Below are 24689 nucleotides of genomic sequence, written 5' to 3'. Positions count from 1 at the left end.
GGAATGTGGTATATCTGAAAAGGGGAAAAAAAATTTAAGGTCATTTTCATGAATTCATGGTTTTCAATGTGCATTCTACCTTGCTACAAAAAATGAACAATTAATTTCCACGTTATCTGGTGGAAATTTGACAATTTCTGATTACTGTGAATTTTTGGTATTTCCAATTATGACGTCACAAGCCAAACAAGCTTAACAAACGAAATTCACATAAATTGGTTGTATAGGCCTACTGTAAATGAATTCATGTAATTCAATCCAAATTTCCCATGCCAATTGGTCTGGAATTTACAGTTTCTCTAATCATAAACCACATAACTAGAAATGAACTTATCTGATGGGTACTTCAGGCAGTGATGCTTTCTTTCCATTATTTGAATCAGTTGTCCGGTTGGTGCATCCTCCGACAAGCAAGCAGCAACAGCCTTGTGTGATTTCGTAGAGAGTGAATGAAGCAGTACCCCTCCAATGTACTCAAGAATGTCTGTAAAGTCATCCAACTATAATGAATTGAATAAATACTAGGCCGGCACACGGAACTAGAATATTGATTGGTATGCTATAAAATTCAACAGAATTGCACAATATACCATACCCGATTCCCTGCTATTGATACCAGACATTCTTGCAGTGGAAACTTTTTCCTCAGCTTGAACCAGTGCATCAACAATCTTCACAAGCAAAGATACAGCAAGGAGCTGATGCTGCAGTCCAAGAAGTTTGCTTGCCTGTTGGCAAATGTTGGAGTAGTATTGATAAATACCATCAGTACCAACGTCACAGAACACAGCATTCAAGCGTTTGACAAGTGGAACAATAAGATTCAAATCCAATTCCTCAAATCGTGGTCCACACCTGGAAATAGAATGACAATTACGGCAAGCAATTTTCAAAATGTCCATTATTCGGTCGATGTCAATTTCCTCAGTTGGTGACGGGAGCTTATGCACTTTCCCGTGCTTCTTGAGTTCCCTTACGGTGGGAAATATGGCTTCACAGACGTCACAACTTATTCCACTCCACTCATCCAATCCTTCAAAGCATTGGGAAATTTCCTCCTCAGTGATGGATTCCCAATCCTCCCACAATGATTCTTCGGCCATAACTTTTACGAAAAAGTATCGGTTATAAAGGAATCAAAATTTCTGTGAAAGCATAATACTCAGAATTTTATTTCCGTTTTGCTAATCAAATAACAATTAGGCTACCATACCGGAACAGTAAATGAAGATAGCTCGCTAATTCTATAGTATCACAGCAATGTCCTCCAATAGTACGGTAAGTGACTTATATTTTCTCGTCGGCAAGTTAAAATACATACAGATTCTGCTGAATGACGCCTTCCAGAAGGACCATGATATGGCATACCCACTTCGCCTGCAACGAAATGCCGTTTCATTTTCATCGCCTGCCCTATTATTGTTATCTTCTATAATCATAATACGCCACTATAATAGCTATTATATCATAAATCATCGCTGGTATTCACCGACCGTGCGCATTGTGCAGCGATTATATACCGGTATATTCATCGCTTCGTACGGCAACAAACGCAAGACCTTCACGCACGTATCCAAGATATTCACTAATCAGGCCAAACATATTAAGACGTCCAATTAGTCACAGAGTCCGTTATAAGTATTCAACCTCCAATACTCCGACTCATTCCCATAGACAACCATGCATAAAACCAACCGAACACTCAACTTTCCACCGTCTGAATTCCATGTGGGATTATTAATGGTACACGTAACAATGGGTAGCTCCCTCCGCAAAGCGGAGCGTGACCAATCTAAAGGGAGTTGAAAATATTATTGCGCGTAGTGTAAATAGAGTAGTTCAACTTATATAGATATTTCGGTATATCAATGCACTAATACCGGTATAATATCTCATATTTGTAGTATTATGGGCAATAATACCATAAATATCCATTTTTACGAGATAATTGCTGAAAAATCACGCAAACAAAATATGTCGCGGATGAATACTAATTAGGCATTTAAATCAGTCGTCACTCCATCCTACAATCTCTACAGTGGCACCTATATTCGTACACTACATTACTTTGTTGAAGTGCAGGAAGCACGTCTTTGCGTGTTGAAGGGAGCAGTTGTGTTGTTGTAAAAATCATTACCCCTGACGAGTGTCAGCCGAAAATATTCGGGTTCATTTCAATATGAATATACTATTTAATTGTATATTGAAGTTCTGTACCTCCAAGAAGCTCTAGAAATACAATTGTACATTATTACCAGTAATCGCTAATGTTATACAATATAAGGGATCATAACAGTAATAAATCTATAATATAAATTGATTTCTTTTGTAGTGCCTGTATCGGATGCATAGTGCATGTGCAAGTGCATTTGTGCATACTGACTTTTATTACATCATTGAAACATTTTCTGCCAGAATGATGGTAGTGATGATTCCTGGTGTAAATAAAGACATAAACATCGTACTTCTTTCGGCGTTCAATCTATGTGACGGAGGTGTATAGCCGGTTAGATGCAACTAGGATCGTGATTCTGAAGCAGTCTACGGTTGCCGATTCTATTCTGTTGGTTTTCGCTCTCGCTCAAGAAGATCGCTTTGTAATTTGGCAAGAAGAGTAGACCGCTGATCTCTACCACCAGGCACCAGTAGTATACGATACGGTATACCCCAAGTTTGTGTGACAGTGACCTGCCAGTCCAGCCTCAATAATATAAAATGGATGCACTGTCCAGATCTCAGCCCAAATTCAATTATCCTAAAAGACTTGTTGATACATCGCAAGCCAACAAAAAGCCTCAACTCATACTAGACCGTCCAAAACCATCACCATCGAAAAGTCAACTATTGATGGAAGAGCTTGGGCTGGATCAAGTGGATGATTTTAAATCTGAGACTGACTCTGATAGCAGTGTTACTTTCAGTGACGATGACGATACTTTAATGAAGATGATTGATGGTCCAACCAAAGCCGAACATGCCTCGTTGCAAAAGGACAGGGATAATTTATTAGTGCGGAATAAGGAATTGTCTGATGACATGCGAATCCTAAGTTCTCGCCTTCAAAGAGAAGAATTGAAATACCAACGGCACATCAAAATACTCAAAAAAGCACAAAGAGATGTCATGAAAGATAAGGATAATTTGATTGTAAATTTGGAAGACATCATTTTTGAAAATGAAATGAAAATCAGAGAGCTTGAAGACACTTTGAAAGGGAATCCAATCAAACCGACGATCGAAAAAATACCTCAAACATCCAGCGTTCAAAAACTAATTGACAATCTTAAATCGTTTCAAAACGAAAAATTTGGTTTGAACGAAAAAATCATCAATCTCGAACAGAACCTGGAGCAAAAATCGTCGGAATTACAAAAACTTCATGAAAACCCGATTCAGAAACCCGACGTTCCCAAAACCACAATTTCATCGTTGGACGATGGGTTTGTCAAACGATTGAAAGAGGAGTTATCAGAGGTAAAAATCGTACTTGAAGATAGAAATAAAGAGCTTGTCGCTGAGAGAGAAAATAAGGATTTGCTCTCGGATGAATTAGATCGACTGGAAATGAAAATCAAAGGAATGGAGAAGGAGCGGAAATCCAATGAAAAAAAAATGCGTCTTGAAATGGAGCGTCTGAAGTCGGACTTGGACAAGAAGTCGTCTGATTTAATCGAATTGGAAAATAGACCTCCCGTTGTTGTTACGAAAACTGTCGAGTCTGTGATAGAAGTAGAATCAACTCAACAGCAATCTGAAATTGGCTCTGCTAAAGATAAGATAGTAAATTTGGAGAAGGTCATAAATGACAAGGAAAGATTGTTACGGTGCAGAAATGATGAAATATCTAGACTGAAGAATAATTTGGGTTCCGCGGAACAAGAAATCCAGACTGTGAGGGCGGAATTGGACGAGAAAAATTCGTCTCACCTTGAGGAAGAAGCAAACCTCCGTTGCGAACTGCGACACAAAGAGACGGAGCTGAATAAAGAGAAGAAAAATGTGGAGAAAGGAAAGAAGAGCTTGAAAACTGAAAAGAGCAAAGTGTCGGAACTTGAACAAGAGTTGCAGGAGTTGAAGGCATCCTCAAAACGCGCCAGAGACGAAGCGATGATCGACTTCAATGTTTTAACAAACAAAATGAAGCAAACAGAGACCGGATTGAAAGAGGAGCTGCGCCACGCCGAGAAATCTTTCGAAATACAGAAACAAGAATTTGAATCTGTTATCGAGAGACTTGAAAAGAAAGTTCACAGGACGGAGGACAATTTGCTGAAAGCGAGAGATTTCAATCGGAATCTATCGGAGAAAATGGACTCGAACGCCAAAAAAATAGAGTCATTGCATGTTGAGATGGATAGTAAAGAGAATTCAATTGCCCTTCTGAAATCTCGAAATCTCGAATTGGAATCTCAAGTTACACGAGAAAAGCGCAAACAAGATGACTTGAGTCATAAACTTCTCATGGCGGATAACGCGACCAGAGCGTTACAATCTCAAATACAAGACCTCAGCGGCGCGTCCGATGTCGCAACAGTCGAGTTATCGGCACTCCAAAGGGAAAACGCGACTCTAAAAATGAACATAAGCACCGTTGAATCGCAAAACCTAGCTTACCAGACAGATCTGGGTAATGCTAACGATAAGCAAAATGAAATGTCGGCTCATTTGGAATCTTTGGAAAATCAAATAGCGGCTTTGACAGCGTCTCATGCGAGCGAAGTTGTGCAGTTGAACGGACGCCATTCCACCGAAATGGAGCAGGTGCGCGTGTCTGTCAATTCTGAAATCCGTGTGTACAGCTCAAAGCTCCATAAGATGCATTACTCCCTCCGTCATCTGTTGTCTTCACTGCGTTCAATCTCAAATGAGAACCAGCACTTGAAGAAGGAATGTGCCCAATTCCCCATTCTCATTGAAGAATCTCTAAGACAAGCGGAGAAAAAAATTCTGGATTCGATATCGGATATTAACGAGAATAGCAAGGAGCTGATTAGACGATACAAGAAAGAAATGATGTTACGTAAAAAATACCATAACGAACTCGTGGAGCTAAAAGGAAACATTAGGGTGTTTGCTCGCGTGCGTCCTGCAATTTCAGAAGACGGCTCTGGAGCACAAGCCAAGAACACGATCACATACGATCGTGACGACGACGGGGTGATGTACGTGCATAATTCACAACGTGGACGTAGCACTCTTTTCGAACTGGACAAAGTATTTCAACCCGACTCCACGCAAAACCAAGTCTTTTCGGAAGTAAAAGCGTTAGTTACGTCGTGTATCGATGGATATCACGTATGCATTTTTGCGTATGGCCAAACCGGATCGGGTAAAACATACACAATGGAAGGCACGGCTGATAACCCCGGGATCAATCAAAGAGCGTTGTCCGATCTTTTTAAAGACATGCAAGAAAAGACGGGCGATTGGACTTACGAAATTACGGTGTCTTTGATAGAAATTTACAATGAGACATTGAAGGATTTGCTTACGTCTTCAAGTGCTTATGAAAAACTGGACATCAAAATGAATGCCGACGGCAGTCTATATGTTCCTGGGTTGACGCAGAAAACGGTTCATAATCTGGAAGATGTGAACAATTTATTTAAGCTGGGTCGTAAGAACCGGGCTACCGCAACTACCAACATGAACGAACACAGCTCGAGGTCGCACGCAGTTTTGATGATATACGTGAATGGAATTAACACAACAACAGGTTCGAAATCGTTCGGTAAACTCAATCTTATCGATCTGGCGGGCTCGGAGAGAGTTTCCAAATCAGGAGCTTCTGGCGACCGACTGAAAGAGGCACAGAACATCAATAAAAGCCTGTCGGCTTTGGGAGATGTCATTCAAGCACTTGGCGCTAAGCAATCTCACGTTCCATTCCGTAATTCCAAGCTCACTTATCTTCTACAAGACTCGTTGAGTAAGGACAGCAAAACCTTGATGGTAGTCCAGGTTGCGCCGGTGGAGAAAAATGTTAGCGAGACGATATGCTCGCTGTCTTTCGCTCAAAGAGTGAGAAAAGTGGAACTCGGTCAAGCGAATAAGAAAACGGATGATGAATCTACTCCCAAGAAAGGCAACACTCCGAGTAGTAAAAATGCGCATGGACGGCGAAAGTGAAACTGACACTACAATATTTCAAGTATTTGGTTAGTGTGATCAACAGTGCACGGCACATTTTCAGTTCATATATGAATGCAGTGCACGTGTTGCTGAACGTTGTATTAACATTTCCTGTTGGTGCCATTTTAATATTCATATAATATATTATTGGTGTTGAATCCAGCACAACTGCTACTTTTCATAGCGTAATCAAGTTACGGCGTTTGCTTCAATCGCGAGTTACAAAAAGCCATTTTCTATTTTCGACATTGCCAATCATGAAGTTAACATGTACAATTAATCGATGCAGATTCATAAATGACCAATCATTTTTATCATAGAAGGCTTAAAAAGCTTACACAGATGCAATATCGTTGCAGCAATGGAGTTTTTTCTAATTTGTACAATGTGGAATGCTTATTGGATGCATTATTAGTTTATTACAATTAAAATACCGCTCACAAATGACAATCTCGATTACATCTTGTATTTTCAGTACCAGTACCTCTATGTTTCTCCTGTTTTCTTGAATGAAAGACGTTCGATAGCAATAATGTATATACGACGCAGCTCATCCACGATATTATTGTCGTTTGCATATTAGCACATTGTAAAATTATGTTAGGTTGATTAGTAAGTCATTTTATTTTGACCGAGCCCATTTTCATCAATTTTGATATAACCCTCAAGTTTTGCATCAAATATTCCTGCCACCATTTTTCATTGTGTAACGCCTTTTTTGTTGAAACGGTTGCCATGTTGACTTATGTATGCTCATTTTCACTTTTCCAAGTCCAACTGTCTAAACACTTCCAAGCACTTAGGGCGAAGCATTTTTGTATATTTATCCACGGCTTTTCTGTAGGTATTGCACATTCAACGGTATTAGTGTTTTATAAATTTTAGCGGCGCACATTGTGGTATTTTGTGCTGTCCTACATTGCCTAATGATTAGGATTGTGTGCGTTTCATATCAACTATCATTACATGATTCATATTGCTTTTGCTTCTTGTTGCAGAAGTTATTTGGATATCGTATACCGTATCTTAACATAAACCCTAGCCTGGTCAGTTCCTTGGCTAGGGTGTTGCAAGATCTGTCGTGAAGAATGAGCGCTGCAAGCTATGTAACGAAAATACACGCGCATGTTGGCGGGAGATGGTCCCAGCCATTCTGGGATAAGTTATCCCGGGCAAAGAAAGTAATAAGAGATGCTTTCAACAGAGGTAAATTATTATTATCTTGTATCTCGGATAGAATCACTGCATTATAGCCTATCAAATCTTTTGGGAAGCCTTATTTTTGTTCCAGATGCCAATGCCCTTTGTGCAAGCCCAACAAGTGTATAGCATTTTGGGGGGGATTTGCTATTTTATATAGTCAAACAGACCTAATTAAAAGATAATTAGCTGTCTGGTAATATTTTATTCAACTTGAAGGTAGTGTATTTTTACTTGAGTTGTAATCTGATGAAAAACTTCTAGTCAACTAAGATGATAATACATGGTTCGTGGCGATAAGCCAATAAATATTATTTGTAAACGGTTGTAATTGCAAATATTAATGTTTTACGATGCCAAATGTCCAGAGGATGTCATATCGCGGCAAGATCAAAAATATGTAGAAGAATGTGAAATTAATGTCAACCACATTCATTTTCAGTGTCTGGTAAGAGATGTGGTGAAGTAGGGGAGAACTCAATCAAAGAAGTAACTCCCAGCCCAACACTTGGCACTGCAACGAGACGTTCCATTTTGAAGGGATTTCTGAACACCAAAGGTACAGTATGTCTAATGATGTACCCCTCGTACACTAACAGGTGATGAGCCCTTTTAAAAATCAGGCTATGCTCGATTCCAACATCGGCTATACGAAAGGCAAGTCGGCTGGTGCAGAGGTGGTTCAAGGTTTTTCGGCAGGGATTACTTGTGGAGACGAATGAGAACCGGCCACTTGATCGGTTTTGCCACTTTGTTTCTGGCAAGCGAGGAAAGAATTGCTGAAGATGACGCCCTGAAAAGGAGGATGGAAGAATACGAAGTACTATTTCACAATATAAAGGTTAGTTCGGTGTTCGGTCATACATCTCTTACGACTTGGTGTTCTGATAGGTTGATTTTATATTTAGGTAATGTTTTCTCAAAGAAATAGTAAGAAGAGAAGGAATGCAGATTCGCACCGTTATGGCGATACTCTGGCTGATTACAAACTAGGAAAGTGTATTGAGACTGGATGTAACGGGGCTGTATATGAAGCGGAGGTAAAATAAATTATCTCGTCCAGTTTTTCTACGCCACTAATGCCAGGTATTGGGATGACTCCAAAGTCCAGACAATCATTTGTCACATTATCCTGATTTTGATTTTGGTTTCTACTTTCAACTAAAGTCTGATTCAAGAATTGTATGCAGGATACACTGTATGGTTTAATTGACTAAGTTTATCTTCCCAGAAGCTGAGATGTCTTGACATGATTTGTAAATTGAAGGTTGTAGTAGTTCATGCTGTACAGGCAGTAAGTTATGATGAGGGGTCTGTTCTTCAGTCTGTTTGCAATACACACTGGCTGTTATTATGGGGTAGATCTATAGTAGTACAATTGAGTAGGACATGAACAACATGTTAGCCAATGATGTTGGACTGTTCTGTTTAAATTTGTCATTTATTGTACTATCTTCACTCAATGGCCATACCAGGAACAGGCATAAGCTATTCTACGCAAAACGTGATATGGACTGCTTCTGTGTAATGGAATAAATTAGACTTCATTTCTTGCAGGCTGTAAACGACCATAAGCAAACATCGGTTGTTGAAACATCAAGTTCTGAGCACCATGGTGTGGCAGGTATTCTGAATTGTCATCTATCTTTGATTATGTGGTCTTTGCTTTAATAGTTGTATATTCTACTACAGAGCACCTGACCACTTTAGTGTGTGGTCCCTGATTTTGCTCGGGACTTATTGTTGGATTTTACCATAACTCTGCCCCGATGATCATTTTGTTATAAACACGTGGCATCTGACATTATGTTGCTCAGATCGGAGAAGACGAGGACCTGAATATATCGCAATCAAGATGATTTTTAATTTTGAATCATCTAACGCCGGTGACGTGTGGAGAAGCGTCGCAGCAGAAATGGTGACTTGCGGACGCGGTGCTCTCACCGGCACAAAGGATTGGCAGAACGGATCCCGGTAAGGTTTGATCGAAATGTACCCAATACACGAAATTCCTCATTGCCTATTGAACGGGTTTCCAACCTGCAGTATGAGAAGGTTTTTCGGATTGTATGCAAGTATTTTGTTCATCTGGTTTAATGAGATTTTTGTTATTATTTTGAATGAAGTAAAATGCGTGGTACATATGACAGTACAGAATATCACGAGATCGTAAAAAGTTCAGTCCTGGATTTCACTTTGTGATACTTGGAATTGTTGCACCCTTTCGATTCCTTTTTTCTCATTCGGCTATTCTTTCGTAAGGGTAGCCGTTGTGGATTGGTGATCTGCTTCATAGTTTGGCTTAAATGCACACTAAATATAATGCGATAAGTGTGAAAATAATTTCCTCATACAGCCGATGTATTCAAACTGCCGCCTAAAAATAATCATTGCTGTGTATTGTGGTAACTCTTATGTCATCACTTCTCGACTCTCTGTGTAAAATTTCTGGGATTCATTTCTTCACTGTTGACCAAAATAACTATCCTTGTTTGTTTCCACTTGACAGAGCACAATTCAAAACAAGGAGGCTGCCGCCCCACTCTAATATTATCAAAATCAAGAAAGTGATTTTTGACAAAGTTCCGCAGCACGAGGAGTTCGAGACGAGACATCCCGCGGCACTGCCTCGTCCAAACGGGTTCGGCCGGTCGACTGCGATGTTTCTCGCGATGAAGAGGTTTGTTGCGAGTGTCGTGTTTCCGAATTTTTTATAATTTACGAGTGACTCCATGCAGTATCATCGCTGTTCTTATATATGCGGAGGTGGTCAGTAGCAAAGTACTCAATCGTAACACTGGTGAGCTTGGGGTGTTAAACACAGTTGCCATTGTGTGGCGACTAGCTGGCTGCCTTGATGGGCCAGGTTTGATTCACGAATGAATGAATCGAAGATAGGCCAAGTCGACTATCAAACTCCATCAATTTGCGAGGTGGCCTTTCAAATGAGCCTCCAGTGTCACACCATCGCAATACACCTGATGTTGTTAGTATCAAGTTAACCTTGATGATCATGGACAGTGTGCACTGTATTAACTAAAATACTGACAACTATCCCATGGCCCTATCTATGCATACTTCTATTCAAATCTCAGTGGATCAATCTACTATTCTGACATCTTTAAAAAGCACCTATTTCAGTAGATTTATTGCTTGAATAATTCCTTGGATTTACTGATGAATACATCGGTTTTGTATGTTCATTATGTAACAGATACCAGTCAACGTTGAAAGATCTTCTGATGGATGGGGAATTAAGTCAAACAACGAGTAACATTCTGGCATTGCAGCTGTTGAACGGAGTCGCCCATTTGGAAAGACATCAAATAGCTCACCGGGACCTCAAGTCGAATAACATACTGATTGAAACGGACGCAAGTAAGAAATAAGCTGCATTGGGAATGAATCAGAATTCTTTTATCACACAGCAGCTTCATGACAGGATTGAAACGTTTAATTCAATATTTCAGTTCGTAGTATATAACACTGGCAGGCTTGATTTATATAGTTCAATATGTTTAATCTTCATCATTTCTTTGCTTGCGTCTCAATTGCTTCTAACGTCCAGGTGGCATACCGAGATTGGTGATTGCAGATTTTGGCTGCGCCCATATTGCGTCTCATGGCGGCAACCTTGTACTGACAGAAAAACACGACTTGAGGAATGGTTCTCCTAGTGTTCAACCTCCAGAGGTACGCCGGGAATTACAGGCAGTCGCAAACAGCATATAGTTGATGTACTGATTTGTGTGAATAGATCGTCAACTGCACGCGTGACCCACAGTATGTGTTCGACTATCGAAAATCAGACGCATGGGCTGCCGGTCTTTTACTGTGTGAAATATTCAACATTGATAGTGAGTTTGAATATCCTTACTCTGTAATCTGTACCTACGCTAATTATAACAAGCTTGTTCAGAGAACACCCTCAAAAGCCGTTCTATCGGTGGAGAAATAGGCGACGCTTTCGTATTCCAGCTCGTAAAGCTACTGTTAAAGGAAGATTCTAATATGGTATGAACATGGTCGCAGGGTTGTAACCAACCAAGTCACAAGGCTCCGAGTCACAAGTCAATCTCACTTTTATAGATTTGACTCGAGTCAAGTTGAGTCATTTTCGAGTCATGTCGAGCAGGGCGTCGAGTCCGAGTCATGGTTTTATGACTCGAGTCCAAGTCATTGTGTTGATTGCTCAGATTCCTGTTAAAGTCTTGCTAAACACACTGTTTATAACTCTGTTTGGTGATAGCGAACCTACGGCATTAATAATATACTAATTTTCCTCACTTTTAGCAGTTTTTTGGTCGCATTTTCAAGTACCAGTACCAATAGACGAAATCCCAACAGTGGGGTTACTTTACTATTTTTTGACTCGAGTCAAGTCGAGTCATCAGAAAATAGTGACTCGAGTCGAGACATTACAACCCTGCATGGTCACTGTTTCAGTGGGCATTAAATGATAATAGTTTCTTAATTTTCTAGAGAATCAGCTGCAGTGAAGCATCGACGCTTCTACACCTGCATTTGTTTGGACCGAAATATTCGGAGGTATTTTGTGTGCTAGGCTTGAACAATTTACTTATGTAACTGCGTCTGGGCAAAGCGATTTGAGTGTCGATTTTGTTGACTCGAGTCCATGCTTTCGTGCACCAAAGTTATACGGCCCTCCCCGCTCAAAGTCATATCATCTGGTTCACACCAAAGACACAATTCCAGTTGCGAAGATTTAAAATAGTATTTTGGTAAATTGTGATTCGCCAGATTGAATTAATCCAATCGTTTTCTTGCTTACAGTCAAAATTAAATAATTTGATAAATTATTAATTTCGATTTTAGATGTAGACTGTATATATCGTATAATTTCTAATTGTCTGACACAAATTCAACTGGTTGTTTGAAAAGGCGAAAGTAGAACAACTCAACATATTTTCAGTGGTCTAGAAAACCAATTAGAGGAATATGATGAAAATTTGAAAATGTCATATCATATGTGACTCAGCATCTGGTGATACTGGGCGTCGGAATGGCGTTGTGAATCTGCGAATTACAATGATGAGCGAGAGTTTCCATAAATCGCAGTACATTGGTTGCCAACATAATATTATCGGTTCTTAAAGGTTATATCAGAGTTCTTCAATCCAACATCCTCAACAAATCCAACTCTCAGCTACAAATTTGGAGATGATATGGTTAAAACTACGAAAACTTGGTACAATCCACCAAGCCAGAATTTCAAATGAATGGGATGATTTCAAGTTTATATACGTGCTGTGCAGAGCATGCCGCTCTTTCAGAGAAGATAGTAGATTGTCATTAATCAAATAGCATAAACTTCCATCTCTACGCAATGCGACATGGAGCTCAAGGGTGTAATTTCGTACTTCCAAGTCCCCAGATGTAGAGTAACTCTTGGGATATCATGCTTATTTATCGCAAATGCGTGTCAGGAAGCCTGGTATTCTAACCAGATGTCCATAGATGGAATATACTGGAGCCCGACCGATTACCGGTTCGCGGATAATATCAGGACGATATCACACTTTAAAAGAATTATCGGTATCGGCCATTGAAGCTGAAAAATTATCGGCAATTTTCGTGACGTCACATAATTGCGGTACGAAGTCAAAAAACTATAATCTTTGACCGCTAGACTGAGAATATTGATATATGTCACATAACTTGCACTTAACAAGTGTCCAAATGTAGCCTTTCCAGATTATTTCATGTTGAGGTATAACAATGGCTGTAAAGATGTTCAAATAAATGCTCTGAGGCTTTGAAAATGTGCTTATGTATATCCAACTTCTTTTGAATATCGGTCGGGCTCTAGAGTATACCAAAGTTTATTTACTGCTATCGTCGCGCTCGAATGTCCTGCAGCGATAAAGTGCCTTAAAATCCCATTGGAAGTCGGATATGTCCGTTGTAGATGTCCCTGGCACTAACATAACAGAAAGGGAAGTCAAATTGATGGATGAACTTTGCCAGAAGTGCTAAAGGACATGTATATGAAGATTAAATTTGTAGCAAAGAATACCTTTAAATTGTGAATTTTTTCTATATTTGGACCAGTGTCCAATTGAGGTTAATTTGTGCGGGACATTTTTTTCGAATTGAACAAAACGATTATAATTATAATTCCTGCTACAGGCAAATTTTCCAAGTCATAACCCCAGTGCACATGTCCATCCAAACCGCATTCCTGCTATATTGTATGGGAGTGCTAGGTCATAGTGTTGTCAAAACAAGTAAACAGACGCTGATTGAGCTTGAAAGACCCTCACAATTTTTTTGAATGGTGTTATTTATCTGCTGATAATCCTACTGTAGGCAGCTCAGCTTATGAATATTGCTACACAGATACGGAATACTGTTGAACCGGTAAGCCAATGGATACTCCTACACGCAGCGAAGACTATTGCATACGAAGCATCGAAGTGGGGAAAGGATTCTGTTATCTGTGAACTTTTTGTCAACTTCCTTTCTGCACTTTCCCTTCATTCATTTTCTTCGTCCCTGTCTCTCTGGCAAAGTCTCTACGGGCATTCTAATGGAGAACTGCCCTCTAATGATTGGTAAAGTTCATAGATATATGAGAATTGAATACATGTTTGAAATATTTAGAAATGAGGGTTTGTCTCGAGTGACAGATTGTAGGAAAATCTAATTTGTTCAGATTTAAGAGTCCCTGCTTAGCGTGCATTCATGGAATTGTGCAGCTGGTGGTCATGAATTAACCGCTACACCAGCAATTATCCAACTCGAAATGTCAAATCCCAAGTGAAGTCACCCGTCGTGTCTATCATTTTCATTCTGTGTAAGTGGGTTCCAGCATGTGTGAAGGTTTTTTAGTGCTGTATAGGCAGAAAACATAAATAACCCCTGAGGCAGACCAAAAAGCTGCAAGTATTGCAGACGGCAAACATAAGAACTGCACGGCGCAGCGCAATATACATCCATAACACTGAGCATGGAGAAGGAGGGAAGGCCACTACAGTAGCAGCAGTGTTGACGACTGACTTCTGTTATTATCAAATGTGAATCAGTACTACATCGGAGTACTTCATGCTTATTTGTTGACGTGACCCTCTGCACCTTTTATCTCAACCTTTGCTAAATATTTTACCTGATCTGAGGTAAAGAATTTCAAAGTCTACAAAATTCCAAACTGGGAACCACTATCCTAAAATCTCTCGAATAACAACATTACTCAAGTGTATGCAAAGGTTTTACTTGATAAGACCAACATTTTACAAACAAACCAGCAACATTAAAAATTGTATCAGAAAAGATGCGGCGAATCTCTTCGGGGCATACACACAAGCTCAAGTAGTGCCAATCATTGTACACCCGGAAATTATGCCAAGGCACCCTGGGCCTCCATCCCGCTTAATAAATGTATCAATAGCGAAAGTATCCAACAAAGGCACATGGAATATAGAAGAGCTTCACCAAACTATCCACACCACAAATTATATTATGATTTCAACGTTAAAAAGAGTCACGAATTCAAACTGCTTGTGTTATAAAATTGTCATGGTTATATAAAACGCACAAATTCGACTAAAGGCACACGGCCATTGCTATGATTGGCTGCTTTTGTGAAGTCACATTTCGACTCCACTTATATATTTTCTATCTACTGATAATTTCAGACACAAACAACAAATCGGCAAAAAGAGGGGCTACCAAAAGTGCTTCACAATGTGCAAATATTGCTGATATTGGTTAATAACCCATAACTGAAACTGGTCACTGCACAAGTATGATAAAAACAGTTTGCACAGTCCGGAAAAAATATAGGTAGTATGCTACACTTTGTAACAGGCACAGATTCTTTGGATATGAGTCAAAGTTGTCTATATAATTGTATACTTTTTCTGTCGTGAATGCATATGGCAAGCTGATTATGAAAGCGTAAACTATAACTCTAAACAGAACACAAACGCTTTAAGCAACGAAACATAGTCGAAACGGCCACAACCAAACAAAAATCATTAATCTAGATGGGTGGCGGATTCAGTTTCAACACAGTGTAAACCTGGTTTTTGTAGACTTCCGAAAAATATGGCCCCGGCTTCTCTCTGACATGCGCACAGGCAGGAGTTTGTCCCTGTAATAGATCAAGGAATTCAAAATGTTCAGTGCATCAGGCATTTGTCTTGTTTGAATTTGATACCACAAACTCATCTTGACATTCCAGATCAATTCTAATGTTCTATTCACAAATATGCATTCACTGACCATCATTCGAATGCAGAGAGTCCCATATGTTCAAAACTCAGTTATTCTAGCCATGGTGATTAATGGTCTTTCACACTTGAAAACCATTGGGCTTTCATGATGAGCACATTCTTATTTATCGACAAGTTCCCTATAACAGACCAAGTGTAGCAACCGCACAGGCACCAAATGCCCCAACAAAAATGTCCCAGAAACTTACCCGATACTCTACATCTTCTAAATCCCATATCTCAGGCATCTGACATCCGTCCCTGGTTTTCCGCACACACCACGAGTTTTCCAGAATGAAATGGGTGACGCCCATCTCGAGAATTGTCCTATGCACCACATCCACTGGTCGGCGGCTGTACATTGAATACACTTTCTTCGTTCGTTCACGGAGACCTGTTAACAAATAAAAGTTAGGTTTATAAAGACACAGTTCACTTCCAGATATATCGTGTGCATAGTTGACTGACTATACAGGCACTGGCTTCGAAACACAGATCAGAATAGATACAATACAAGCTCCAGGCTTTTACACAGTTTGCCAATATACGCGTACAACATACCAGCGTCTTCATAATGCGGGTGATTCACAATGGCACGGTTGCACGACAATTTGATACTGGCCATAGTCGGCATGGCACCTGCAAAGACAGCTTCTTGTGGCAAATTCTGGTTGATATAATCGATAAGCTGCAAAAAAATGAAGAGCTGGTCCGTAAAGGTATTGTTACTGGGTAGACCAACGTTAAATAATTTTACGGCAACATTTCACGATCATAATCTGGTTAATTTGGGTGTAGTGTGCGGAGCGCAAAAGAAAGGCTTGGAAAGGAAGATTGAATTTCACAAATCAAACCAATTTTTGAGTCCTGATGTTACAAAAACAATAAAGTGCGAATATGTCATTTCGTAGCATTTCAGGAAAAATATCATCAAGATGTCAGAAACAAAAACCTCGCAAACAATACTCACACCAGCGCCCTACCTGTTCGTGTGGGTAGTTCTCGAATTCACCCATGATATTCCATTGTTTAGAGAGATTCTGCCATCCCTGAACGCACGACATTGCAAGTAGAACGATAAGAAACGAGATAAACTTGGATCGAGCGACATTAAGAATTTGCCTGTATAAGTTATCTCGGTGTGACTTTTAAGAATGAGAACTTGAAAACGGACGCTAGACACATACCTATTAGCAATGATCGCCGACACGACGCACATAATCGGGGTCATGAATAACTTCAATCTCATAATCATAACTGCCATAAATGTGAACGCGAACATTTGCAGGATGTTGTACACAATTTCAGCGTGGGGTTTTGTCCTGAAATAAGATTTCGAGTGTTGAGGGAGGTCTAAAATACAAAGGTACGAGTAGCTACCTGAATGCTTTATCTTCTTCTGTGTCCACACTTTGTCTTTTCTTCGACTTTGCAGTAATGACTTTTGCATCGGAATTGTTATCCTCATCACTAGATGTATTTCCCTCGCACGCCTTTGTAGCCTAACATGTATTGAATATTTCGATAACAAATGGGTTGAACTGTACTATTTGGGAGCACTAGTGACATTTTATGTCACACTAAAAATACGTGTATCTAGAAACATGCTGGATTGACATTGCAAAGAACGACTATAAAATGAATCCGACTATAAAATATGTCAACAGCATCATATCTATTCTACAGCCCACATGTGAGTATTTATATTGCCAGCTTTCATTATTTTACGGTTCAACATCAAGACCTCAAAATCCCCATGAAACTATAAACCCAAAATACAAATGGCAATTATTGAACGATTCTTTTCACCGATACGTTTATGAAGACTAGTAAAGTCATGCATAGCAACACTCAACTCGGAACATACCTTGTATATGTTGTATTCGTATTGAAGGCACTTGAAAGCCACCAAAAAGCACACAACAACATTGGTCGGAATGAGCATTGTTTTAACCAAGCCGAATATAGTTGACATTTCGATGAAATCAAATTCCCTAAGGAAATAAACGTTTGATAGTGAATATAATAATTCAAGTGAGCATGACAGGATCACAATACTTTGCACATGTGTACAGCATCGTGTGGAAGTTGTTGAAATCGGAAAATTTCGACCTCAAAATGTCCCAAATGTGGGCGTCATCGGCGATGAATAAAGCTGCGGCGATGGCTTTCTTCAAGAAAAGCGTTCCGAAACCCCAAATCAGAACCTAGATAATATAGAGTCTTTTGACCAATTGATTTCTGAGATTTTCATGAATGGAATGAAACTTTACTTTGGTCTCTACCACTGACTGTACCTCTACTATCTACTACTAACTTATTACTAGTGCGATTAGGTCAAAAAATTGTCAAAATTGTTCACAAAGTCAAAAAAAATTTTGTCACCTGCATTTTGTCTGTATCGGAAATATCTGCACTGTCGGTGAACTTTATCGTTTGACATTTTACAGCTTTTAGCCTACTTTATAGGCCTACCGTTGTAGACGGCCCATTATCTGCTCATTGTGAATCATAAACGGCCAAATGAAACAAATAGGTTGACATGGTGTTATGCTGAACTTACCGCAATATCCTAACTGAAGCAAGACTGCGTGGGCATTGGTTCTCATATCAAGAAGTGCATGATGAAAAATTGTGATGTAGGCAACATTGTCAGAATGGAGCAGCACGGTGTGTCACCAGCAGTGTACGCACAACTTCAGTGTTGCCAGCCAACTTCTGCTGCTGTTGAACGTTCTTACTCCATTCTTGACAAGCTACTTAGTAAGGACAGACACTTTCTACCCGAGAATGTAGGAAAGTAACTTTCGCTGTACTACAAAATTTTTTAATTATTTCCACCATAATGCGTGATGTAACTACGGGAATTTTTCATAGGTCCTGATTTCGTTAATAAAAAGTATTTTCATGTACAAATTTGTCAGTTTTCAAGTCAAACAATAAGTTCTTCCAGGACAAACTACTTCGTAAAGACATAAGTTCCTATCAGAAATAAAGACAACCAGTACAATGTGGGAAAACACCTAATTTACATACGGTAGGTCAAAATTTTGTCAAATTAATTTTTTCTAGATTAAAAAATGTCAAAATTCTGATTTTTTAGGTCAAAATCTTCTATTTTTAGGTGAAAAAAATCGCCATACTTATTACAATTTTCAAAGTAGATAGTAGTATTCGGATACTATAGGAGTGGAATTATAATACATACATGACAATCATTGTCCAGTGCAATGTTACAAAAGATTACTGTACCTTAACGAAGACCCGAACAAAGAAGTTTCTCAAGATTCTATCGATTCTGCTTTCCAACATGACAACTGCCAACACTACGAGAATGCTAGAAGCATAAAATGAGGTGAGCAGCATCTCGTTGCCGAACTGAAACACGAAATTCGCCGCCAGCGCGCCAATTTGTGCGTGAAGAAGTATCTTCATCTGCAAATAATGATTCGATGGTTAAGGTAAACAAAAGCGCAAGAGTGAATACCAGATGACGATTGTTAAATTGAGCAATAAAATGCAATAAATTTTTCAATAAATATAATTAATTCCCAAATTCAATGCAATTGGGAACGTTGGTAGGTATGAGAATATTTGAAAAGAGGATTTCAAAAAAACATTAAAAGGTTTTAACATATTGTGCTGGCCATGCAATGCTAAACACGAGCATACAGTGATGCATGCAGGTAGCTGATTTTCTGCATTATAGGCCTATCGAAATCGTAACACTACCTAAATCAGATTGAAATTTCATTCTTTAATGTAGGAGCGAAATGACATGCATTCATGAAACATACCTTATATGAGCCTATAAATTCTAGAAGGTAGATCCCATACACAGCGGCAGTCTGCGTGAGTAGAGCAAACTGAGCAAATTGCCATGGCAGCATGAACGAAAACGCAGCAAGTCCGATCCAAATGCCATGCCTGAAATGTTATACCAACATGAAAGCAACAATCCTGAATAATAAGACGGAAAAATTCAACTTGAATAAAAATCATTCAGCGTCCTGGGCTCGTATCTAGCAAGAATTATGAGGCACTAAGTCTACATGCAAAAACGAAACAATATTTCTAAATGATTTCAGTGCGATATATGACGATTATATTGCTTACTGCAAAGAAATAAAGTGTCTTTGTGCTCACTATACACACACTGCATCCTTAAATGCCAGTAAACTAATACATACTGACGACTTGGCCGGTGGGTCTTCAACATATGAGTGACTAAAAACAGCTCCAGGATAAGAAACGGCATTGCATAGCTTTCCCGCAATGGCGGTGTCCACATCACTCTGGTACACTCTCCGTGGTTGAAAAACACAAAAGCCACCGTAATTATCGCTGGAAAACACATACGCGTTTACACACCATACCATCAATTAAACTTCCACACCCGTACCTCCCCAGAGAGACTTTCCAGCAAGATACCACGCATATAAAAAGTACACAGTCAGCATGATTCCGTTCAAGAAGAATACGCTCGTGATGTAAAAGTAATGCTGATCTCCGATCCCCTCGCAGCTGGCGATAGGCGGAAGATCTCCTCTGTTAATCTGGAAATCGCAGATTTGAGTTAGGAACTTGAAAATGATGCATTTGAAATGGAATTTTTGATGAAATTGATCGGCCGAAAAGTTAGGCGGTGCCCCTTGAAATCGTATTATCATATCTGAAGAGCTTCTTGGAGGTACAGAACTTCAATATACAATTGAATACTGTAGTATGTTCATATTGAAATGAACCAGAATATTTTGGCTGACACTCGCCGGGTGTGATCGTGAGAAACTAGTAGATATTGGAAAGAACATTGTATATCAACAATTGTATCGCACATATTTACAACTGCAAATGAGATGCCTTGGGCACAGTTTCAGTTTATCGGCATGGCCTCCATGCTTCAACATGGCCAACTGCATCCCACATTAGAAAAGGTAAGGTAGCATTTTCGTATTTCTCAAAACTTCATTTTGCGAGAAAGGCGCGATTTAGGGGTTATGAAAACATATGCTGCCAAGTAGATCTTTTATTTATCTTTTGTCGAACGAGTAAAAAACAGAAAATCATCAGTTAAATGTGTGATATACTAAGCACACAGAAGAAGATATAACTGTGGCTTACTATCAAATACTAGTTTGGGGGGGACTCGAGTCATGCCTTTACTCGACTCACTACCATATATTGACTTGACTCAATATATCAGAATTATGGAATGACTCGCGACTCAGAGGCAAACGTAATTATACATGTGAATCTGCACTGTACATTAGGGCTGTTCAAAAATAACCTTTTTTCCTGAATCTTTCTGGTTACTTATTTAAATCGTTAGGTTGCCTTAAAAAACGACGCACGCCAAATTTGAATTCATTCCAACCAATATTCGCGGATTACGTAGAGTTCGAAAATATTGAATTTGCCTAAAAATGCAAAAAAAAATTTTTTTCAAATTTTTCTGCCAACCCCATAGAATTGTTGCGCTGTCTTCAAAAACGATGCAAAACAAATTTCAGTCAATTCGAAGCCGTAGAAGTGGAGTTATTTCAGTTTTTTTTGATAATTCTGGGATTATCCTTGATTGGTGGATCATCCCAGAATTTTCATCAAAAAACTTGAATAACTCCGCTTCTGTAGCTTGGAATTGAGTCAATTTTTTTTCCATCGTTTTTGAAGACAGCGCAACAATTCCATAAGGTTGGAAGGAAAATTTGAAAAAAAATTTTTTTTGCATTTTTAGGCAAATTCAAAATTTTCAAACTCTACGTAATCCGCGAATATTGGTTGGAATGAATTCAAATTTGGTGTGCGTCGTTTTTTAAGGCAACTCAACGATTTAATCAAGTAACCAGAAAGATTCAGGAAAAAAGGTTATTTTTGAACAGCCCTACTGTACAGTGTACACATTCAACAGAAGGGCACACTTTAATATATTTGGCGACTTGAGACTGACTCGAAATCGGAGAATTTTCAACGTGTTGACTCAGCTTGAGTCAATTTGAAAATTTGCATGATTTCTAAGTGTTGAAATGCTTTGTCCCCAGTCAAAATTTGCAATGACTCGAAATGACTTGTGACTTCACAACACTTTTCAAATACCTGTACTTTATAGTTTATTCTTCATACAGACATATTATGACTTCCTCGGTTCTCTCACAAGTCGCAAAAATGAATTATTAAAGCGGATAATCAGTAAATTCAGTAGGCTAGGTATATAGGCCTACACTGGAACGGAACATACTATGGTAATTCACTACTTACGGTCCAACAATCCATTGTTTTGATTTTATTCGCTTTGGTGAAGCCATCAAACAGTCTGTATGCAACTCCAAGTATCAACTCGGGATAAAGATTGAACCGTTTCAGAGTATTTATGACAGTGGGAAATTCTGTTACATTGTCTTTCACAATCATTGTAACACCATCAACAAGTGTCGGTGCTGAAAATGAGAATTATTCTCATTAGAGTCAGAAAACGCATGTTCCAGTAGGGCTACGTACCTTCAGCGACAGTTTTGTAATATGAGTAGTACAGCCCCATTTCAGTCCTGAAGGTGAGATCTCTTTCAAGTGATGAGAGATGTGAGAAATGTCGATCTTTCTCAAACATGGTGGAGATATGAACACCGTGCATCCAGCCTGCTATCAAGGACATTATTATTGCTAAAATTGTCCAGTTGTCGAAAAAGGATGTTTTGGAAGAGCCAGCATTCTTTGACGCTTTTGGTTCCTTGCGAGTTTCTTTGGTTTTATTGAACTTCCCGGGTGCCTTCGTACTGTCGGCCCCATTATCCGAATCAGTTCTCACATTTCTTTTTCTTGGCATATTGTCTTTGATTAGGTAATGGCGCCACCAATTACACTACACTTGGTAAGTTTATCTAAAAAACGAAGGCAAGGCTTAGTAGCGAGTCTACCCAACAGAACACGCGCCAAGCTATACCACTTCGCAAAACACAACCCGGCAGCAGACGTCAACACTCAGCAATCAACATACGATATGCGCGCTCGTCTACAATATGGCTCGCGCTGCAATAAACGTGCAATGTTGAGTAAAAGTGGGAGTCAAAGGAACTAAAACGTATTGGATATTATATTTTCTGCTGCACAAATTTAGCAATGAAGCCACAGATATGCTGCCATATACCGCAATCGATCGTCGATAACTAACGACAAGGGGAAAGAGATTATCCACAGTTTGAATGACACGTGTGCAAAAACGTCAACCCCGTAACGTTTCCGCGTTTGCCTCAGGCGACGCCTCGGGAAAATCAAACTTTTTTCGAACAAACAGTCGCTAGTAGCTCATTTATTATCAAAAGATTCTCTCAAAAGAATAAACATATAATCTATAATCATATAATATAATCTATTGATAATAAAATAAAACGATTTGACCCACAAGGACGAATTCACGTAGTCACGCCGCCGATTTGCCGCTTTCTTCTCTCTTCCATACTTAACTGTACAGTGTACTGTACATTGCCACACAGATGCGGGTTTACAGTTATGGATGTTTTCATTTCCGCCAGGCTCGGTCACGTAAAGTAATTGATGGTGATGATGTCGAAACTGCAATTAGCGGTCTATTAATCTAACACCTACCTTGGCTTATAGTGGCGCCTCGCTGTTTCATTGGCTTCCCTCGTTTGCTTCCTTTCTCCGGTCATTATTCAGAGAATACTAGATGGTTTTTTGTCATGACGCAACGCATTTACACCGTATGTTCATTGCTGTATCTTATGATTCGTCAGGATATCTTAACTGCATTACATTTTAGTAAGTATAGGTATGGCAATGACGGGAAACGGTCCTTGTTGCAAAATTGACTTTGAAAAAACGGTAGTCATGAGTAACGATAACTCGATTTCAAAGTGCTATTTGTATATCCTGTCGTTCCTAGAACAGTCTTAATTCACTTTTATCTCTTATTAAAACATTAGAGAAATATTGTATCACCAAAGTAATCATCGGCAAATAGTATTGGGTCTTCTAGACTTTGAAAAAGGTATTTGCGTGCTGCTCGTAAACGCAATTCACGCGTGACAATAAGAGTTTCAAAGTGATATTGGTACATAATCGATAATCACGCCTAGGATTGTCTGAATTCACGTTTATCTAATGATATATGATCAGGCAATAATTTAAAAGTCAAAGTAACCCTCAAAGCCACTATAGAGATTGTACAACTGCCACTGAATGAGTTTTAAAAAATGGTATATACTCGCCACCGCTACCCGCAGTCGCAATTCACGCATAGCGAGCGATAAGCCATTTTCTAGTTCTTTTCTTCGTTTGATCAACCTGTTAAAGCCGTGTCCTATATGAGAAAAAAATTGTAATAGCTCTACCATACTAGTTGATATGAAAATGGTGTATCGTTTATGTCCGTTTATACGTAAATCATGCCACGATAACAGCGTCTGTTCCGTGGTGCGGTCCGCTATTTACTGGCGATAGCTGTTGAATCAGAGTAAAAGGGTAATTCGATTTTCTTTTTGATTCCGGGTACAACAAGAATTGCGATACAATGATTTTTAAGGAAGGACATGTAGAAACGACTTGTTGTAGTCTTCGTACCTGTTCAATCATAGCATCGCATTATTTCTTCACGGTCTTGTGTTTCGCATTTTATCTTCTCTGTCGAAGGGCGATGATGATGAAAACAATAGATCTGCTGATTGCATTGCATTGATTGTATAGGCCTACTTTCATGTTGAATAGTAGAATATATTTATCATTGTACAATGTATACATATGGAATAATAATGAAGGTAGGAAAGATATCCTCGTCGTGTATAATGTTGCTTCGAGTGGAGATTGATAGTATTTCTTGTCTATATAGTTGAATACCGTAGTTCACTATCATCATAAATGTCTACTTTCAGACTTTGTCAACTCTGATATCATATTCTATATTTGTCACGTGTTTTGTGTCTCCAGTATTGACGGATCGGATTGTATTAACCAGCAATGTAGCCTAATTTACAGATTCGTAACAACTGTAATGATACCTTGCTGCTGAGAGTGTGATTTCCGTTAATACTCGATTACCGCTATTCCATACAATAAACCCTTCTGTCACGCTCAAATTATTGCCGAGAACCAGTGTGACTCATAATGTACCAT

At 39.2% G+C, this 24689-nt stretch overlaps 4 protein-coding genes across 6 annotated transcripts; 2 read left to right on the top strand and 2 right to left on the bottom strand.

Annotated features, from left to right (window-relative positions):
• Positions 1-299: 299 nt before the first annotated feature.
• Positions 300-2039, bottom strand: LOC145455986 (uncharacterized). The gene is made up of 2 exons (XM_080334012.1): positions 596-2039; positions 300-484 (listed from the first exon to the last, which is right to left on the bottom strand). The coding sequence occupies exons 1-2, from the start codon at positions 1101-1103 to the stop codon at positions 300-302; spliced, it is 693 nt and encodes a 230-aa protein (XP_080190138.1). The 5' UTR covers positions 1104-2039.
• Positions 2040-2353: 314 nt separating this feature from the next.
• Positions 2354-7132, top strand: LOC145455357 (uncharacterized). The gene has a single exon (XM_080333320.1). The coding sequence runs from the start codon at positions 2716-2718 to the stop codon at positions 6127-6129; it is 3414 nt and encodes a 1137-aa protein (XP_080189446.1). The 5' UTR covers positions 2354-2715; the 3' UTR covers positions 6130-7132.
• On the top strand, positions 7099-13959 carry LOC145455364 (serine/threonine-protein kinase PINK1, mitochondrial-like). Of its 3 annotated transcripts, none has more exons than XM_080333327.1 (13): positions 7099-7338; positions 7775-7891; positions 7956-8173; positions 8241-8372; positions 8890-8956; positions 9150-9306; positions 9842-10012; positions 10547-10710; positions 10901-11025; positions 11090-11189; positions 11252-11346; positions 11815-11887; positions 13667-13959. In XM_080333327.1, the coding sequence occupies exons 1-13, from the start codon at positions 7221-7223 to the stop codon at positions 13909-13911; spliced, it is 1782 nt and encodes a 593-aa protein (XP_080189453.1). In that variant the 5' UTR covers positions 7099-7220; the 3' UTR covers positions 13912-13959. The 3 variants fall into 3 exon arrangements, with proteins under 3 accessions (XP_080189453.1, XP_080189454.1, XP_080189452.1); XM_080333328.1 differs by having other exon boundaries at positions 11243-11346; positions 11815-11880; positions 13693-13959; XM_080333326.1 differs by having other exon boundaries at positions 11243-11346.
• A 583-nt stretch (positions 13960-14542) lies between these two features.
• LOC145455362 (protein C-mannosyl-transferase DPY19L1-like) lies at positions 14543-22493 on the bottom strand. The gene is made up of 14 exons (XM_080333324.1): positions 22062-22493; positions 21822-22000; positions 19969-20122; positions 19757-19910; positions 19364-19493; positions 18819-19001; positions 17625-17773; positions 17434-17560; positions 16947-17068; positions 16754-16888; positions 16550-16688; positions 16128-16254; positions 15776-15960; positions 14543-15445 (listed from the first exon to the last, which is right to left on the bottom strand). Exons 1-14 carry the CDS (start codon positions 22384-22386, stop codon positions 15335-15337), a joined length of 2220 nt encoding a protein of 739 aa, XP_080189450.1. The 5' UTR covers positions 22387-22493; the 3' UTR covers positions 14543-15334.
• Positions 22494-24689: the final 2196 nt, after the last annotated feature.

The sequence above is a fragment of the Botryllus schlosseri genome, chromosome 14, assembly GCF_051294905.1.
Source record: "Botryllus schlosseri isolate E-star chromosome 14, Bs_hap1, whole genome shotgun sequence".
In the NCBI taxonomy this organism is placed as follows: Eukaryota; Metazoa; Chordata; class Ascidiacea; order Stolidobranchia; family Styelidae; genus Botryllus; species Botryllus schlosseri.
This window is presented reverse-complemented; position numbering and strand designations above follow the sequence as displayed.

Bases quoted from the DNA above. Each gene is read 5' to 3' on its own strand.
- LOC145455986 (XM_080334012.1), bottom strand. From the start codon at position 1,103: ATGGCCGAAGAATCATTGTGGGAGGATTGGGAATCCATCACTGAGGAG. The intron at 485-595 runs GTATGGTATATT...ATGACTTTACAG, and splicing joins TATCAATAGCAGGGAATCGG to ACATTCTTGAGTACATTGGA.
- LOC145455357 (XM_080333320.1), top strand. From the start codon at position 2,716: ATGGATGCACTGTCCAGATCTCAGCCCAAATTCAATTATCCTAAAAGA.
- LOC145455364 (XM_080333326.1), top strand. From the start codon at position 7,221: ATGAGCGCTGCAAGCTATGTAACGAAAATACACGCGCATGTTGGCGGG. The intron at 10,013-10,546 runs GTTTGTTGCGAG...ATTATGTAACAG, and splicing joins ATGTTTCTCGCGATGAAGAG to ATACCAGTCAACGTTGAAAG. The intron at 10,711-10,900 runs GTAAGAAATAAG...TCTAACGTCCAG, and splicing joins ACTGATTGAAACGGACGCAA to GTGGCATACCGAGATTGGTG.
- LOC145455362 (XM_080333324.1), bottom strand. From the start codon at position 22,386: ATGCCAAGAAAAAGAAATGTGAGAACTGATTCGGATAATGGGGCCGAC. The intron at 16,255-16,549 runs GTAGGGCGCTGG...ATTTTTTTGCAG, and splicing joins AGAACTACCCACACGAACAG to CTTATCGATTATATCAACCA. The intron at 15,961-16,127 runs GTATGTTGTACG...ATTTGTTAACAG, and splicing joins CCCGCATTATGAAGACGCTG to GTCTCCGTGAACGAACGAAG.